The sequence below is a fragment of the Lithobates pipiens genome, unplaced genomic scaffold (genome assembly GCF_037356315.1).
Source record: "Lithobates pipiens isolate NorthernLeopardFrog02 unplaced genomic scaffold, aLitPip1_a1.2 Scaffold_25, whole genome shotgun sequence".
In the NCBI taxonomy this organism is placed as follows: Eukaryota; Metazoa; Chordata; class Amphibia; order Anura; family Ranidae; genus Lithobates; species Lithobates pipiens.
In genome coordinates, this window is record NW_027507787.1 from 147,029,161 (window position 1) to 147,047,775 (window position 18,615).

General features: G+C 44.9%; 1 protein-coding gene across 1 annotated transcript in view; it reads right to left on the reverse strand.

Moving 5' to 3' along the window:
• The window catches only part of ATRNL1 (attractin like 1), a 1,004,401-nt gene that overhangs the window by 585,972 nt on the left and 399,814 nt on the right, over nt 1–18,615 (reverse strand). Inside the window, exon 19 of the mRNA XM_077454933.1 lies at nt 13,142–13,279. Coding sequence (XP_077311059.1) covers nt 13,142–13,279 — 138 coding nt within the window. The remainder of the gene's footprint in view (nt 1–13,141; nt 13,280–18,615) is intronic.

An 18,615-nucleotide genomic window follows, 5' to 3' on the forward strand; every position in this document is an offset into this window, starting at 1 on the left:
GAAAAAAGCAAGGAGGCAGAAGTAGGGTTGCCACCTTTTCTTCAAGTCAAACCCGAACACTTTTGCGGCGCACAGCAATTATTTTTTTTATAGTATAAACTATACACATATTTTGCTACTAAATAACATTTCCAATCATATGAAGTTAATAACAAGAGTCCCCTTTTACATCAGAGTCCAGAGAGTTCCCTTTTACATCTGAACTCAGAGTTCCCTTTCACTGTAAGGGGGGACTCTGCAGACTCTGATGTAAGGGAGAAGTCTGAGGACTCTAACATAAGGGATGCTCTGGTAATACTGAGGGTGTACACTGAGAACTCTGATGTACAGAGAAGATTCTGATGTACGGGGAAACACTGTGGCCTCTGGTGTAAAGGGGAACTCTGATGTAAGGGGTGCTCTGAGAACCCTGATTTACCTTAGTGTACTTACTCAGAGGCAAGAGAGAGAAGGGGAAGACTTCAGTCACAGACGGATGGATGGATGGTGAGCTCACTCACCCCTTGGCAGTCAACACCTCTCATCCAGATGGATCTGAGGCTGCTGGACTTCAAATTTCCAGCCCCCACTTTCCTTTTCCAAGGCACAGTGCCAGTGATTGGAGTGTGGGCAGACAAAGAGAGGTGGGGGGGGGGGGAGAGGTGCAGTTCGAGCCCTCTTTTCTCTGCCCTCTGTATGTGTTTGGGGGGGGGGGGTTGTTAGTGTCCGCTTTGTGCAGTGTGAAAGAATGTAACAGACACTCTCAGCTGAGACAACTGCAGTCAGTAACCCTGGCCATAGTTCAGTCTAAATAATGTGTCCGGGTTTCAGACAGTCCAAAACCTGGACACAAGATTCCAAACCCAAACTGTGCGGGTGAATCCTGGACAGGTGGCAACCCTAGGCAGCAGCAGGAAGCGCCTGAAACTGTTGAGGGAGGAGGTGGGGGGACATGATTCGTGCATGTCATCCAGGACAGTTGGCAACTATGGGTGATTAAAGCGTGCCCATGAACACCTGTGCGCATTCCCATAGTTCCTCTGTGTTGAGAAAGGCTGACAAAAAGGGATCATGTGATTGATGTGAGTAAAAAAAACAATTTGTAGCTTGCATATAGAAATGTTTCAGTAAGTCTACCTGTTTTGTGTAGCTCAATATCTCCAGAACAGAAACAAGTATGAATCACCAAAATGGAAAAGCAATAAACCTGGAGCCCCACTATAAAAAATACAGGGGTATTGATATAGAATTTCAGTTAAATGTTAAAACCTGACCAAAAAGATTCTGAAATTATTAGCTGTGCAAGGGGCAATGAGGTGTTTATGCCACAATCGTGTGATCTGATCAGTGGTATTTCTTTGGACCCTGTAGTGCCCTGTGCGTCTATATCACCAAAAGTGAACTCTTAGCAAACATAAGATTTCTCAGAGATTCAGTCAATATACAGTATCTCACAAAAGTGAGTACACACCTCACATTTTGGTAAATATTGTAGTACCCTTGTTATTAGGGACTTTCAGATTCTGATAAGCCCGCAGACCCCGACAACCACCAGACAGCATTGTCGGGAAGAGGCCCTAGTTCTCATCAACATTCAACACGGGGGAAAGGTGCAGAGCCCCCCTGTCCCAAAGCCATTTTTGCGACTCCACACTAGACCTGAAGGGCCTGGTATGGACCTTGGGGGGGGGGGGGGGGACCCTGCGCTATTTTCTTTTTTTCCCACCCTTTTTTTTTTACATTCAGAAGCCCACTGACAACTGATGGCACACCGGTTGTTAAGGACGCGGCGGACAGATTCCCAGCCCCCTGCTTAACAACCAGCTATACAGAATGTGCTTACAGTGCGTTTAAAGAGGGGGAAAAAAATGAAAACAGTAAAATGCATGAAAACTGCATGCAAAATGCATAAAAAGTGCGGGTTTAAAAACACACTGCAAAACGTGCCTGAAAAATGCATCAAGCACAGCCACATAGATGTGAACCTAGACTGAGGGACAAGAGGCGGCATCAGGCACATACATCTAAACACAAATGCCTCATTGATTAATCCTCACGATCAGGCCCGGACTGGCCATAGGGCACACCGGGCATTTGCACACCGGGCAACGGGGACGCTGCCAGGGCTGGGGCCGCTGATGTCATGGAAACGTATGACGTCTGGAGACCCCGCCCACCCAGGCAGATTACGTCCATTCAAAAAACCAACAGGAGTGAGAAGACAGGAAACGTGAGAAGCAAGTGTAAGTGCATAGAGAGAAGTGAAGCCATCAGATCGGGAGGCAAGGAAAAGGAGACACAGAAGGAAAACAGGTAAACCAGAAAAGGAGTAATGGAGGACACAGGAAAGTGTAAATAGATGAAAATGAATGGCGGCAAAAAGGAGATAAGAAAAGGGGAAGAAGAGGAGGAGGAAGGAAGAAGAACAGATATAAAAAAAAGGGGGGATATATGAAAAGAAAGGGGAAAAACAAGGAAAAAAGAAACAGAAAAAGGAGAGGAAAATTAGAGAAAAATAAAAAAAGCATAAAGATAATAGAGAAATGAAAATAGGAAAAAAGGAATAAATGAGTGGGAAAAGGAGACAATTTAAGAGGATAAGGTACAACTGAGAAAAATGTATGAAAATAAACTTAAAAAAAAAAATTACCTAAGTAATAAAAAATAAATAAAGTGTGAAAAAAATAAATAAAACATAAATATAAAAATATAAATAATAATAAAAGAAAAGGAAAAAAAAGGAGACATAAAAAATAAAGGATAAAAATGAAAGAACACGAAGAGTAAGAAACCGGAATAAGAAAAAAAAGAAAAATAGAAAATGGGAAAACCTAAAATATTATAGGTGAAAAAAGAAGAGAACAAAGCCTTGGTGCAGAAAGACCTAATCAATGGTAATACAGGTTCAATAAAGTGGGAATCTTTTAATAACAAGCAGGTAAACACCCATTTGTTAATATAATCCTGATCTACAGCTCCTCCCGCTCCCTACTCTGCTTATAGGATGACATCGTTGGAGGGGTGGGAGAGATGGTAGAAGACATGCAGGCTGAGTCCCGCCTCTGCCCTGCCAAAGGTAGGACTGTGCAGGGGAGGCAGACAGTAACAGGGGCCACTGCGATTACAGAGAAAAATGAGGGGGCATGACTGCAAGGGGCACTGTAATGGAAGGCTGTGATTGGTAGGGGCATTTTGATGAAAAGGGAACTGCACTGTAAAGGGGGACTGTAATCATTACAGTTTCATTTACAGTGCAGTCCCCTTTATATCACAGTGCCCCCATTACATTACAGAGGACTGACCCCGTGATTATCCCATCACCAACTGCCCTCGCGAACGGGCGGTTGCTGGAAAATTGGCTGCTCAGTCTAAATTGCCCGGGCCTATTTTTTGTCCCAGTCCGGGCCTGCTCACGATGATATGAGACTGAATATTCCCATTCATCCACCAGCCGGCTTGTGATGGATTCCATGGTCTGAAAAGACACTGCTTATTACCGTGTACATGAAGGGTCAGCTGCAGGAACCGCAATCAACGAAAGAGCCCGCAGAGGAGAAGCAGCTATGTACATCCATACAATGAATGTAAAGCAGCCGTGATACAATTAAAAGTTTAATTGAATTAACAGACTTTATTGGCTAACCGAGCGGCTTTTAATTGCTGACACTTAAGAGAGGTCAGTGATCTCTATCAACAGGAAAGAAGTTGTTCTTCGACCCAAGTCACAACCAGGGAAAATCCACAGACGCAATTCACTAACATCTCATTTAAATCTGAAGTGTAATGTATGCATATAATACCTTTATTTGCACTCCACTCAACATGCAGTGAAACATTTTCAATCAAGTAACTTTGTTTTCAAGAAATACTTCTTTTGAGACCCAGTAATATTATCACTGTGATTTTTGGCTGGTCTCTGCTCTGTGAGAAAACTGAGTTAGGTGAAAAGGGTCGGCAGGCTCCTGCAAATATCACAGCACCCTGCTTTGAACATTGCATGATATAGAACACATCATTGGCATCCTAGATTGTAATGCAGGCTTTCTCAACCTTTTAACCCTAGAGGAACCCCAAAAATAATTTTCAGGTCTCGAGGAACCCTTACTAAAACCAATTCATCGGGGTCAATAGAACAATGCTCCTCATACTGGTGGTCAATAGGAAGAATATTCCCCTTAAAATGGTGCTCGGAATGCCATCCTTAAAAGACAGCAAAAATATATTTTGTGTCATGCTGCTGGCTTTGCTGAACTGCTGATGCTGAACCTTGAACTCTGTAGGCACCATAAAAAAGGTGGTTCATTAGCCACAGCTCAAGGAACCCCTAGCAACCTCTGGAGGAACCCCAGGGTTCCACAGAACCCTGGTTGAGAATGGCTGTTGTAATGCATAAGACCCTAGCTGTGCAATCTGCTGCTCAGTTGCTTGATTACGCAATAGAACGTAATCAAGCAACTGATCAGCAGATTGCACTGATGAGCAGAAGCATACACATCTAAAAGGAATGCTGCTGATATGTTCTTTCATATAAGGCTCAGGAACAAGCAGTACAGTGACTCACGTCAGCCCTAAAGATCATGCCCACACACAAGAGCAAATATATTTGATGGCAGAGAAGGCTAAGAGCTGTGAGGAGCGGGCAAATGATAGGAGAAATCAAGAGGACATGGATTGATGATGATTAAGGATGAGCTCAGGCTTGTTCGCATGGACCACATGCAGAGCCTGCCAGGAAGTCGGCACAGCGCTGTGCTAATCTCAGGCAGTGAGACATTGCCCCGGTGTTCGGCTGCAGAGATCGGGCAATGTCTCACTGCCTGTGATTAGCGCAGCATTGCGCCAACTTCCTGGCAGGCTCTGCACGTGGTCTATGCGAACACGCCTGAGCTCATCCATAATGACAATTTAAGCTGTTCAGACAGAAAATGAAGATCAAGACAGCTGCTGTAAATTCAAAGGGCTAGATTGTGGATACGCAAGTTTGTAGGGAATTAAGAGTAAAGTTTTATGCACACCGCAGCTGTCCAATGCCTGTTTTACTTTATTTTTCTGCCCCTAAACGCCCCTCTATGTTAACCTATGTGTCCATGCAAACATAGGCATTTACAGGCATTTAGAAGCAGGAGCATTTAGGGGGCAGAAATCTGAATGCACTAAAATCGAAGGAGGAGCATTTGGGCACAAAAATGGCCAACGCATGTAAACGCATCCAAAAGAGCCTATATGCTAGACGTGTGTGGCGCTAGAGAGTTCATTCATTTTAACGGCCAGAATAAATTACTATTCTGGCCAAAAAAATGAATGAACAGCTAAACGTTTGACATGCCTGAACATGAGGCCTAATCAGTTTCAACACAGAAAGGTACTTCTGGGGAAAGTATGGGAAAAAAAAAGGTAAGGTTGGAGTTCATCTTTAAGCTCTTTTTGATTTTCACAGAATGTGCAGATTCTTTCCACATGAATCTGAGCTATTTTCTGGGTAATTTACCCAGCAAACTTTCAATCTGGGGAAAATCTAAAAGCAATTTGCTACTTTATACAACAGCCGAGCTATTACTGTTCAGTGATCAGTTAAACTGTGAATATTAGAAAAGAAGTAGCTATGGAACACAAAGGATTTATCCCTTGATTTCTGACATGTTAAAATCACAGAAATAACACACTCGCTTATACACCAAACGGATCCTCAGGCTGGTCATACACCAGCAGATAGGAGCCTGACCAAAGTTTGTACAGCTGCCTGTCTGCACTTTGACTTTGGAGTGCTAGATTACAATTTGTTAGCAGATTCATTCGATACATAAAATAGGAGAAAAGTATGGGATTATTTTTTATTTTAGGATTATACTTACCTAGGAGGATGTAGCATATGTCAGATTCTGCATCCGTCCCCCGCCGGCTCTACGGCTGAGAACCGAGTGTTCAAACACCACTGATCGCTTGGGTCTCAGAGCTCGCTGAGCAGAGAGCTGGTGAATGTCAGTCATTCATCGCTGTCTGCTCTGTTCCTCCCGTGAAGAGGGCGGGAGTGGCCATTTTTATTAATAATTTTTTGTTTTACTAGTAATGGCGGCGATCAGCGATTTTTATTCTGACTGCGACATTGTGGCGGACACATCAGACATTTTTGACACATTTTTGGGACCATTGTCATTTATACAGCAATCAGTGCTATACAAATGCACTGATTCCTGTGTAAATGACACTGGCAGTGAAGGGGTTAACCAGGGGGTGGCAGTGTAGGGGTTAAGTGTTCCTAGGGGCATGTTACTAACTGTGGGGGGCTGGGCTTTGTGTTAGTGAACACTGATCTCTGCTTCAGTCACATGGAGCAGAGATCAGCATCACTTGTTGCTCGGCAGAACGGGGAGATGCTGTTTACAATGGCATCTCCCCGTTCAGCCTCCCTGTGAGACGATCACAGGTATCCCCGCCGCGATCGAGTCGGCGGGACACACGACCAGACTCACAGGGGTCCCGACCGGCACGCTAGCGCGCCAACGGCCAATATGCCTGCCCATGCCATTCTGCCGACGTACATCGACGTGCGCTGGTCGGGAACTGGTTAAAGTGGTTGTAGATTCAGAAGGTTTTTTTTAAAAATCTTAATGCATTCTATGTGTGCAGCAGCTGCCCCGACACCCCCTTACCTGAGCCCCTTCTCTTTTCAGCGATGTCCACGAATGCCTCGACCGTCTCTCCTCCTGATTGGCTGAGACACAATGGTGGCACCATTGGCTTCCCGCTGCTGTCAATCATAGTCAGTAAGCCAATCAGGAGAGAGAGGGGCAGGACCAAACCAGGGCTCCATGTCATGTCACCCGAGTTGTGACTTGGCTCGGGTGCTCCCATAGCAAGCTGCTTGCTGTGAGGGCACTCAAAAGGAGGGCAGGGCCAGGAGAACCAAAGAGGATCTGGGCTGCTCTGTGCAAAACAAACTGCATGACAGGTAAGTATGGCATGTATGTTATTTTTAGAGAGAGAAAAAAATGAAACTTTAAAATCACTTTAAAGTGAAAATCTTGGCAAAAAAAAGGATATTATTTTTTACTTCCTGTAACAGACTAGACTGGCCAGGTAAAGTGACAGTTATAGGGGTTAGGACAAAACCATATAACACTACTAGGAAGGGGGGCTTACAACAGTCCACATTGATACATATGACCTGATTAGCTAATAAAGTTATTAAGATTCCTCTACTTATTATGCACTGCAAAGGCTGCTGGGAAGTATTGTGTAGCTGTGCTGCTCAGAAGGTAATGCTTTCCCTTCACTGCAGCTCATGCTTATGGACCAGAAATAGAGGTGTAGTGGTGGACAGTGCTGGTTAAAAGGAAGGGTAAGGGGCTTTTTAGCCTATGTTATAGGTGTTGAGATCACAACATGAGTTTTGCTTTTGTACTTTCTATTTTGCTCCGCTACTATAAGGTTCAGTTTGTCCGCCAATATCTCCCTCCACGCTCAGCTTTGTCCTCAAGTACATGATTTTTTTTTTACAGATTTTGTATATCAATATCTTTCTGCCCAGGTCGTCTCACAGGACGTTGTTATAAAGTTCATGAGCTGATCAAGATTTGTTGGTTATAACTTATTAATCTATTCCAGCATTAAACAAACAATAGGCCATCTCAGAAGCCGCCACCTGTACTGTCCACTATACATCACACCACATCGATTCCAGGCGATTGTACAGAACACTCCGCATCAAGTCCCACAGCTGCACAGCCACTGCTATTACTACACTTGTAAGATTTATTGTGGAAGAACATTAAGAACGCAACAAAATTCCATTATCTAGTTCTAGTATTTATTGTTGTAAGAGCCCTCTGAGCCTGATATAAAACAGTTATTTCATCAACTATCAACATCCAAACCATTTACAGCATCGGAGGTACACCGTTAGCAGCGTTTGACACTTTGATTAACTTTGAATGGCTTCTTTCACTCCATCAGGTGGTAATATACATAATTGCAGCATGAATACTTCTTTTACTGTATTACCGTAAGTGATCTTACAGACAATTGCAACATTAATCTTTAAGCATAAATTTAAAAAAAAGAGGATTTTAACTTATCTGTATATTCCATATATTGGAGTATAGTATAGAACACAGGCAGAGTACGCATACACCCTGGGTTATACCTTGATGGGATTGTATACTGGCATAGCTTTAGAAGACATACACCCGGGTGCCTCCCTTACCCCACCAATCACCCTACCCCACTCCGTGAGTCCTAATTTTTGTAGCAAGCAATGCAGAGGAACCAAAGGAATGGAAGAAGGGTGGCCTGTGTCCTATACGTATTCCAAGATATGGAATTTAACAGGTGAGTCAACATTCCTCTTATCTTAATCGTACAGTACACAGGCAGATTATTCATAAGCCATGGGATGTCATCAGACAATGATTAGGAAGGGTGGGCAACAATTAGGCAATAACTGCATTAACGGGCCCAAATAAGAAGGGTCGGAAAACCCAATTTCAGAGTGCTGCTGCATAAAGCTTGCGCACGAAATGTGCACCTGTAGACGCCTGGACATCCACCTGGTAAAACTCTGAAAAAGTATGACCAGAAGACCAGGTGGTGGACTTACACAGCTGGGCTACAGAGGCTTAATGCCAAAATTCCCAGGAAAAGCATGCAATCAGATTCCTTAGCCATCGTGTGATGGTGGACTTGGGAGGTCCAGAGGACAGGACAAACATGGAACCTGTTTTTCTGATTGGAGCAGCAGTTATGAGGTATAATCTAATGACTCTGACTGTATCCAATCTAGAGCAATTTCCTTTGGATGGTCAGGAGCAGGGTATAAAGATAGGGAAATGTCCTTATTGGGATGGAATACTGAAACCACTTTGGGAAGAAAGGATGGCCTTGAGCATAGGACAGCCCTGTCATTGTGAAGAATATGAAGAAAGACAAAGACCTGCCAATTCAGAAATATATTAGACAGACATAATGGAGACCAAACAGCTACTTTGCAGGAGAGATCCGCAGGAATATAAGTCACCAACCAGTGGTCCGTGGACTACAGATGGTCCACAAAAAAAATGTTGGTGGACCCCAAATCAACATTGTGGCGGGTGTATAACACCCAATGTGGTTTCCGATGGTCTCAATGCGCTCTGACAATCAATACTGCCAGTGTGCATCAATACCCGATGCCTCCTCTGTAGTTCTGGCTCCTGTGAACTCAGATGTAGTAGTGCAACGAACGGGAGGTGAAGAAGGGGATTTACAATGGCAGAGCTGATCACCGACTGTGGGAAGGAGCATGAAGCTCGAGCATATGGCTGGATAAGGAGGTGGGCAGGGAGGTCGGAGAACAGAAGCATTGTGTGCATAAGGCAATAGTGTGATCCAGGGGGAAGGGGGCAGAGAACTGGAGCATTGTGTGTCTAAGGCAGGGGTTGGCAACCAGTCGATCATGGTCTACCTGTCAACAGGTGACAGGTAGATCGCAAACAGGTTCCTGCAGTGCAGACACCCGCCTTCCTCTCTCTACCCCCGCCAACCTTCTCCACTGCTGTCATCAGTGGAGGGCAGGAGGAGGTGCTGGCCAAATTGATATTTTAAGTTAAACCACAGGTGATTGGTTGTTAGGACACAGTGCGGTCCTAAGCAGCCAATCACCAGGTTGCTAATATGAAAAGTCACCCTGCCAGCTTCCACCCTCTGTCCAGAACTGCGTTGCCTCCCACTCTCCACTGTGTACACAGGTAGGACACTGCTATGGGAGGGAAGAGGGGCCAGAGGTTACTGTTAAAGGGGAAAGGGGGGGCAGAGGATACCACTGTGGGGGAGGCTATGTGAAGAGGGGCAGAGTCACCCTCATAGCAGTGTTCTCTACCACCCTTCACATCACGCCCCTGAATTCTGCATTCTGAGTATAACACACTACTTAACCCTGCATTCTGAGCCAAACGCACTCCTGATCCCTGCATTCTGAGAGCAACGCACTCCTGTATGCTGCATTCTAAGCAAAAGGCATGCCTCAACCCTGCATTCCGAGCAAAACACCTGAACACTTGAACCCTGAATTCTGAGAAAAACAGACTACTGAACTCTGCGTTCTGAAAAAAAAACACATTCCTAAACCCTGCATTCTGTGCGCAACGCACTCCTGAATCCTGCATTCTAAGCGCAACGCATTCCTGAACCTTGCATTCTGAGCGTAATGCACTCCTGAACCTTGCATTCTGAGTCTAACGCACTCCTGAACCCTGCATTATCTGCATAATGCACACCTGAACCCTGTATTCTGAGCGCAAAGCATTCCTATACCCTGCATTCTGAGAGCAATGCACTCCTGAATCCTGCATTCTGAGCGCAATGCACTCCTGAATCCTGCATTCTGAGCGCAATGCACTCCTGAATCCTGCATTCTGAGCGCAATGCACTCCTGAATCCTGCATTCTGAGCGCAATGCACTCCTGAATCCTGCATTCTGAGCGCAATGCACTCCTGAATCCTGCATTCTGAGCGCAATGCACTCCTGAATCTTGCATTCTGAGCGCAATGCACTCCTGAATCCTGCATTCTGAGCGCAATGCACTCCTGAATCCTGCATTCTGAGCGCAATGCACTCTTGAACCCTGAATTCTGAGCGTAACACACGCCTGAACCCTGAACTCTCTTGTAATACTTATTTTAATTTTGTTCTGAGTAAAAATATTTTGTCAAAAAAAAAAAAGAAAAAAAAGAAAAGAAAAGGTCGGTCTTACTGTCTTTTTCTTGAAGGGGGAGGGGGGGTGGTTTGCTTCAGAATCACCTGCCTGTAGGCTCCTGAGATGTAAAATTTGCCCTGACTGTAAATCGCAATCAGACTGCACAATAAGCACTGCTTTCAAAAATGCACTGGGGAAAGTTGCATGGTACTGCAGAACCAGCAATCATGTGTCTACAAACGCACTGCGTTTGTGATCTACATTTGAGGTTAACAATATATTATCATCCGCAGTAGAACACAAAGGCAGTGCGCTTTGATTATGGTGCAGGAAACACATTGAACATGCCTTTCTAGCACTGCTTTCTGGTGTGAACCAGCCCTACCAACAAGTCACTGTGCCCAGCAATCTTTGACTTCATTGGTGTTGTTCAAGTAAATCTCTCAAAGGTTGCCCACCCCTGGTATAAAGCATGCAAAACTCTTGTTATTAGTCTGGGGGATTCAAAATTGTGAGTTTAGTGGTCCATGAGGTCTGAAAGGTTAGTGGCCACTGCTCTAGGGGAACATCTCTGATAATTCAAAGGGTGTTTTCTGGAGGGCAAAGAGAACCATGTCGAAATCCCAAGAAAGCACAGGGTGCTGCAAGAAGAACGTAAAAGAAAACAGAATAATCTCTGGGATTTGAAGTATTTACACCAGGCAAAAAATAATTTCCCGGTATGGTAATGGATCCTCCTGAAACAGGCTTTTTTTGCTGTTAGAAAGGTGAGAATCACAGATTCAGAAACCCCTCTATCCTTTAAGGCCTGAGTTTTTACATCCATGCCAATAAAGTCAGAAACTGAGAAGTATGATGGAATAGAGGGACTTTAGATCTGGTCTGTGGGGAAGAGGCCATGGGTTTTGTGCTAGAATATTTCTGTGTAGAATTTGAGTCAGGTTGGTGCAATTAAGATCATAATTTTCCTCTTGCACTATTTTATGGAGCAGACCAGGCAGAATATGGTCTGAATGGAAGGCGTAAATTAGCCTGAACTGAGACCAGGAGATTATGAAGGCATCCAAAGTTAGAGCTAGAAGATCCCTGGTTCTGGCAAGAAACAGAGGTAGTTTGTTGAATCTGGAGGCTAGGATGTCCACACTTGGAATCCCCCATTTATGGCATATCAGGTTGAAGATATTTGGATGATGAAGGGTCAATACTCTTAATCTTTGCAGTGGCAGCTGAGGTAAGCTGCTTTCCACTTGTCCACTCCTGGGATGTGGACTGTAGAGATCGACTGGCAGTGAGTTTCTGTCTATGAGATTATCTGGTTCGCTTCCCCTAAGTCAGCCACACCCCCGATGTCCCCTTGATGGTCCATCTAGGCCACACAGCCGCAGCAATATCTGACTGTAAACAGGTTTTGTTTGTCCCATAAGGGGGGTGGGGGGGCAGTGTTGCAGGGTCAACCAGACTGTTCTGAGCTTCAAGATGTTGATGGTATATTTGGTTTCCCCCACTGACCAGAAATCTCAAGGAGAATTGTCTAGATAGCCTGTTCCTTGGATGCCTCGAGTTCTAAAAAGTGAAAATCAAAGTGCTAAGACTCTGGGAGCAGAGGATAAGCATAAGAGAAGTGCAACAAACAAACAAAATGATTGGCCGCCACTGAAAAGTACAAAAGGCACTGAAGTTGGTTGCAGGAGCATGTGGATATTCATCTTGGATGTTACAGATGCCAAGCAAACTTATCTTAATATAATGAAAATCTATATAGAACTTTACATGTTTACAACCATTTTTATATCTCTTTTGTAGCTCTAAAAAAAAAGGGGGGGGGGGGAGATCTTCGAGCAGGGAGGCAGGATCCAAAAGAGCACCAAGCACCTGGAGAAAATATCAGAGCGCCCCCTAGGATCCCTCCTCCTGCCTTGGCAGACACAGGTCACCAAGTGACAATGCTGATAACCCTTCTCTTCAGCCCACATCAGGACACAGCTCAAAAGGGTGACAATGCCACTGGGGAGATAACATTGTCATTGTGCAGAGGAAGGGGAAATATACTGGCAGGATCACAATGTATTTGTTAAACAAATATGGTAAATAATTAACAAATAAGGTTAGACAACAGTATAGGCCAGTGTTAGCAGGCTTTGGTTTGTGTCAGACAGATTTTACACTTCCATACCCTCTTGAAGCAGGCCAACTGCACCTAAATAATTCTCAATGGTATCAAAAGTGTGTGAAGCTGAGAACATATTGACAAAAGCCCAAAGCCACCCCTTACGGAATCAGGACAATGTATATTTTATTTCAATGGTTCCTCTTCCCAAGAACCACATTCCTCAGCATTCCTCAACATTCCCCAATCATACCAAATTCCTCAAAAAGTGTATCATCTCCTAAAATAAGGTACATTCACGTCACCAGCCTATGTCAGCATCGTTGGCCACTCATCACACAATAACATCAGACATGGCAGATAATAGGTAACCGGTGTAACTCACCTTCACACTCGCCGCCATTGGTGGGGTTACCGTGGTATCCAGGCATGCAGGTCTCGCAGTGTTTACCCGTTGTGAGGTTCTTGCACTGCTCGCACACATTGTTGTTGATGCACGTACTGTGCCCATTACACTGACAGGCTGAAAGAGAAAAGATAAGAGTCAGAGGTCACTACAACATCAAACAGCACCATCAGTCCATAACGGATTAGAAAAACTGCAATTCTGACAACTAAAACATACAAGGACACATTCTTCTCAATTTCCCATAACTTTCCTAAAAGATAATACATGGCCTGTAATTTTTATAGGCTGAAAAGAGGATCTCTCTAAGGATCTGGGTGTTTTGCCCTAAGGAGAAGGATCTGGGGTTTTGGTAGATCCTAAGCTTAATAATAGCATGCAATGCCAAGCTGCTGTTTCCAAAGCGAGCAAAGGTATGGACTCCAGAGAGAGAGATATCATTTTGCCGCAAAATCATAATTATTAAGACCTCATCTGGAATATGCAGTTGAGTTTTGGGAACCAGTTCACAAAAAGGATATTGAGGAACTGGAGAAAGTGCAGAGAAGGGCAACCAAACTGATAGGAGGCATGGAGGAGCTCAGCTATGAGGAAAGATTAAAGGAACTGAATTTATTCTCTCTTGAGAAGAGGAGATTAAGGGGAGATATGATCGATGTGTATAAATACATAAGGGCTCCATATACTGAACTTGGTGTAGAGTTATTCACTTTAAGTTCATCACAAAGGACAAAGGCATTATTTCCTAGATGCACATAATATAACTGGATACTAACATTTATAGGTAAAGTTGATCCAGGGAATATCTGATTGGGGCAGTGTTAATTTTGGCAGAAAATTTCAATTAAGTTTTAGTCTTAAACTTTTGACTAAAATGGCATTTTAGTTTTAGTTTTTGTCTTCTGCAATTGTTTTACATTTCAAATGTTAAATATGTTTTTACCGTGCTACCTCATACTGAGTACTTCTGAGGAAGTCACGTGAACGCAACGATACGCGTGGTGTGTAGCCGGGTGACGCTACCGACACTGGAAGTGACGAGAGAGCCTCCGAGCACCGCTGTCAGATTTTTATGCTGAATAATCCTGTTTTAAATGTAAGTTACTACTTGTTTTCAATACATTTGCTACATATCTACTACACTATGAAGTTACCCCTTTTTGTTTGAGCCACTGCACAGAGGTACCACGATTCTAAAGGGCCATACACCCTAAATGTGGATAGCGAGTGGAACTAAGGAGGAGGAGAAGGAATATAAAGGACCCCTACCTTATATGCCCCAATTCAGGGGAAAGCATGACTTTACTTGGTATGAGAGGTCAATAATAGAGGTGAGTGCATAATGTGGAAGGTGGCGGGTCTGCACCGAAGCACTTAGCACATTTATTGTGGATAAAACTTACATTGGCACTAGCACGTTTAAGGTGGAATGGTTTTACACTGAAGATTTTGAAGCACTAGAAATTTTTGCATGGAATACATTCATTGGAGTTGGAGTTGAAGCACTAGAACTTTTAACCACTTAAAGACCAGGCCTCTTTTTCAGACTGTTTATAAGTATGCACAGCGATCTTAAAAGCACACTTTTTTGGGAAAAAAATTCACTATTTTGAATAAAAGAAAATAAGAAAACAGTAAAGTTAGCCAATTTTTTTTTTTTATATTGTGAAAGAAAATGTTACGCCTAGTAAATTGATACCCAACATGTCACGCTTCGAAATTGCGCCCACTCGTGGAATGGCGTCAACCTCTCTCTTATATTCACCGACTGACACAGCTCTTAACCATTGGGTTGTTACGCCACCTTTAGGAGAAGACACAGAACTTATAGTTCCTCCCAAGGGGTGGTCCGTTAGGTAACAACGCCCCAGCCTGCCATGAAGCCCTCAGTTTTATTTTGCCTAGTGAAGGAGAAGGACCTAGGAACCCTGCGGGCCCATAGGTCCGTGTTTTTTTTCTGCAGAAGCTTTGCTTTTTGCGCAAGATGAAAGATCCTGTGATCTGCTATCAACAGACGGCTGGGTGACAGGCTGGATACCCTTATCCTTGTAGTCTCCCCAGCCTGGCCAGCGAGCGTGTGCAGGTCAGAGTTACGCACTGGGCCGGCCACAACGTACCTCAGCTCCAGAGGTGGTCGTGAGCTTTAATGCTCTGGGGCACACACATGACCAGGCTACTGATGTCTACGTCACAGCCCCCCCGTACTGATCGGAAAGTGGGTCTGTGATGGAATGTCTCCCAGCTCTGCAGGATTGGTAAGTACAGCTCTCCCTGCCTCGGTGGGACCCAGCAGCTGGGCATTCCCTGAGAGGTCGATTCAGGGGTCCCTCACCTCCCTCTCTTCTCTCCCTGTCCCCATCTTCCCTGCCCCCCTCCCCATGGGGGATGCTGCATGTGGCTGCTGAGCGGTGTGTGTGTCATGTGCAGGGGCTCTCAACTGGGGGGGGGGGCTGCGCTGGCTGTGCCCTGATGTGTTTTTTCTTTCCCTGGGGGTGTCTGTTGAGGCTGTGTCTGTGATCCTTGCAGTGCTGTCCACCGCCATTTTCTGTCACTGTCCCTCATTGTATTCAGTGTTCAGTGGCCATCTTAGGTGAGGGCATGGAACAGCATGCTCTCCTGTAGCTTGGCGGCCATTTTCCCTGTGGTTTTGTCCTTTATACTGGACGCCCGGCGGCCATTTTCTTGAAGCCCGAGCTCGTTTTTTGCGCAGTCTCTAGGAGCAGCATGCTTTCCTCTAGTCCGGCGGCCATTTTCTCTGCGCTTTATGTCCTTATACTGGACGGTTGGCAGCCATTTTCTTTGAGCCTGGGCACATTGTAGATCAGTTTCAGTGCCATTAGCAGCAGCTCTGGATGACACCGTGTGATTTCCTCTGCACCTGGGAGCTGACACATACTTCGGTGGGCAGAGCGACAAGTACCGGCCCTGTCGGATATTTAAATCCTGGGAGTGGAGAACTGGTAGGCAGACTAAGTCACCAGATGCTGGACCCAGAAGAATGGGCATTGCATCCGGGGGTGTTCAGGCTACTGTGCCTAAGGTGGGGCACACCAGACGTGGATCTTCTGGCCTCCCGTCTCAACCGGAAGGGGCCAAGATTCGTGTCCAGGACAATAGATCAATGGGCAGACACGTCAGATGCGCTGGTGGCTCCGTTCCTCCACTGAAACTGTTACCACGTCTGCTTCGCAGAGTGGAAGCCGAGGGGATTGCAATAATTCTGACTGCCCCAAATAGGCCCCAGCGTCCCTGGTACGCAGACCTGGTGCGCCTGGTGGCCCCCCCCGGTCGTTACGAGAAGAAGACCTTCTGTCCCAAGGTCTGATTCTCCATCCTCCTTTACCATCGCTGGCTTTAACGGCATGGCTATTGAGAGCCAGGTGTTGAGGAACCGGGGTCTGCCGGATCCCAACTATGCTGAGAGCACGGAAATCTTCTTCTCCGAAGATATATCATCGTACCTGTAAGGCTTACATCTCCAAGTGTGAGGAGAAAGGATGGCATCCGTACTCCTTTTCTATATCCAGGATCCTGCTGTTTCTTCATTAAGGAGTAGATCAGAAATTGGCCTTGAGCACCATTAAAAGGACAAATATCAACTTTGGCTGTCTTTTTTCAGTGACCCCTGGCATCTCACTCTCTAGTGAGTACTTTTGTCCAAGGGGTCCGGCATGTTGTTCCTCCGGTGTGTCCACAGTTACCTCTGTGGAATCTGAATCTGGTGTTGTCGGCACTGCAAAAACTGCCATTTGAAAATATCAGAGAGATCCCTCTGTTGACTTTATACCAGAAAGTGGCCTTTCTAGTGGCCATCACATCAGCCAGCAGGGTTTCGGAACTAGCGGCCTTGTCCTGCAAGTCGTCCTATCTGGTTATCACCAAGGATAAGGCAGTGTTGCGTTTGCAACCTTCTTTTCTGCTGAAAGTGGTCTCGGCGTTTCACATCAATGAGGACATTGTGTTACCATCTCTGTGTCCTAAGCCGAAACATCCTAAGGAGGTGGCCCTCCATTCCCTGGACGTGGTTCGGGCTCTGAGGGTATAATTGTCTGCTACGGTTTACTTCCAGAAGTCAGACTCCCTGTTCATTTCGATAGCTGGTCCAAAGAAAGGCTTGGCGGTCTCGTCGGCCACCATTTCTAGATGGAACCCCTTTATAATGGGCATAGCAGGCATGCAGAGCTGCAAACTCAGTGCATCAATGAAGGGAATCCCTTAAAATAGGCACAGCAGGAGTGCAGAGCTGAGAACCCAGTGCACTGATTATGGTAACCCCTCATAATGGGAACAGCAGGTGTATAGACCTAGGAACTCAGTGCATGGATGGTAGGAACCCCCATAATGGGCACAGTAGGTGTAGAAAACCAAGGAACTTGGTGCATGCAAGGTGGGAACCCATCATAACGGGCACATTAGGCATGCAAACCTGAGAACTTGGCACAGGTATCACAGGAACCCTTCATAATGGGCACAGCAGGTGTACAGACCTAGAAACTCAGTGCAGGGATTGTGGGAACCCCTCATAATGGGCACAGCAGGTAAGCAAACCTGAGAACTCAACACTGGTATGGCAGGAACCCTCATAATGGGCACAGCAGATGTGCCAACATGGAAAATCAGTGCAGGGATCTCACCAAGAGAGTCCCCAAGAGAGAGAAGATACTACCAGGTGATCTAACTCTCCAGTGTTTAGCAAACACCAGGATATTAGTTTTGGGTGGAATGACAAGTATTAGAATAATGCTCTATGGTCAGTTTACATGTAATAGAATTTACACCATCTGTGACCACCTACCACCTAGCAGTCACATGACTTTAGAGCACTTTGCCACAGTTTACACACTGTAGGAATGAATAAAAACTTTAACTGTTGAGACGCCCACACACTGAACCAAACCTGCGTCAATTTGGTCTTATGCACTGCTAAACACACCTCAAGGAATCCCACAGAATGGAACATATTTAAATCATCCTGATAAAATCATTGTGTAGAAGTTCATTCCTTTCTGTGATCAAGTCTGATAAGTGGAGAGAATATTTGTGCAAGACCAGCGATAAGAATTTCACATTGTCAGCTGGAATGTAATTATGTACTTGCGGCAACATCTCAAAAATAAAACGATAAGGGAAAAGGCCTCACTCCAACACTTAATTTGTCTTTTACATATGAAATAATATTGTTCAGCGTCAAATCATTCAAATACAGCAGGAAAACATTGTATTATTTATGAAGGAAAGGGGGCTGAGCAGTGTGGTCATGTATTATTCTCTACAAGGAGAATCTGGGAATACAAACCAGACATCTTATCTATTTGCACACAACCTGCCTGAATACATAAATTACAGAAATATTTACAGATACAAAATAAATGATATAGTAGTAAGAAATCGGCAGACATACAACGGGAGTGAAATACACAATTTCTGACAATTAAGTCCCACTAATTACAATA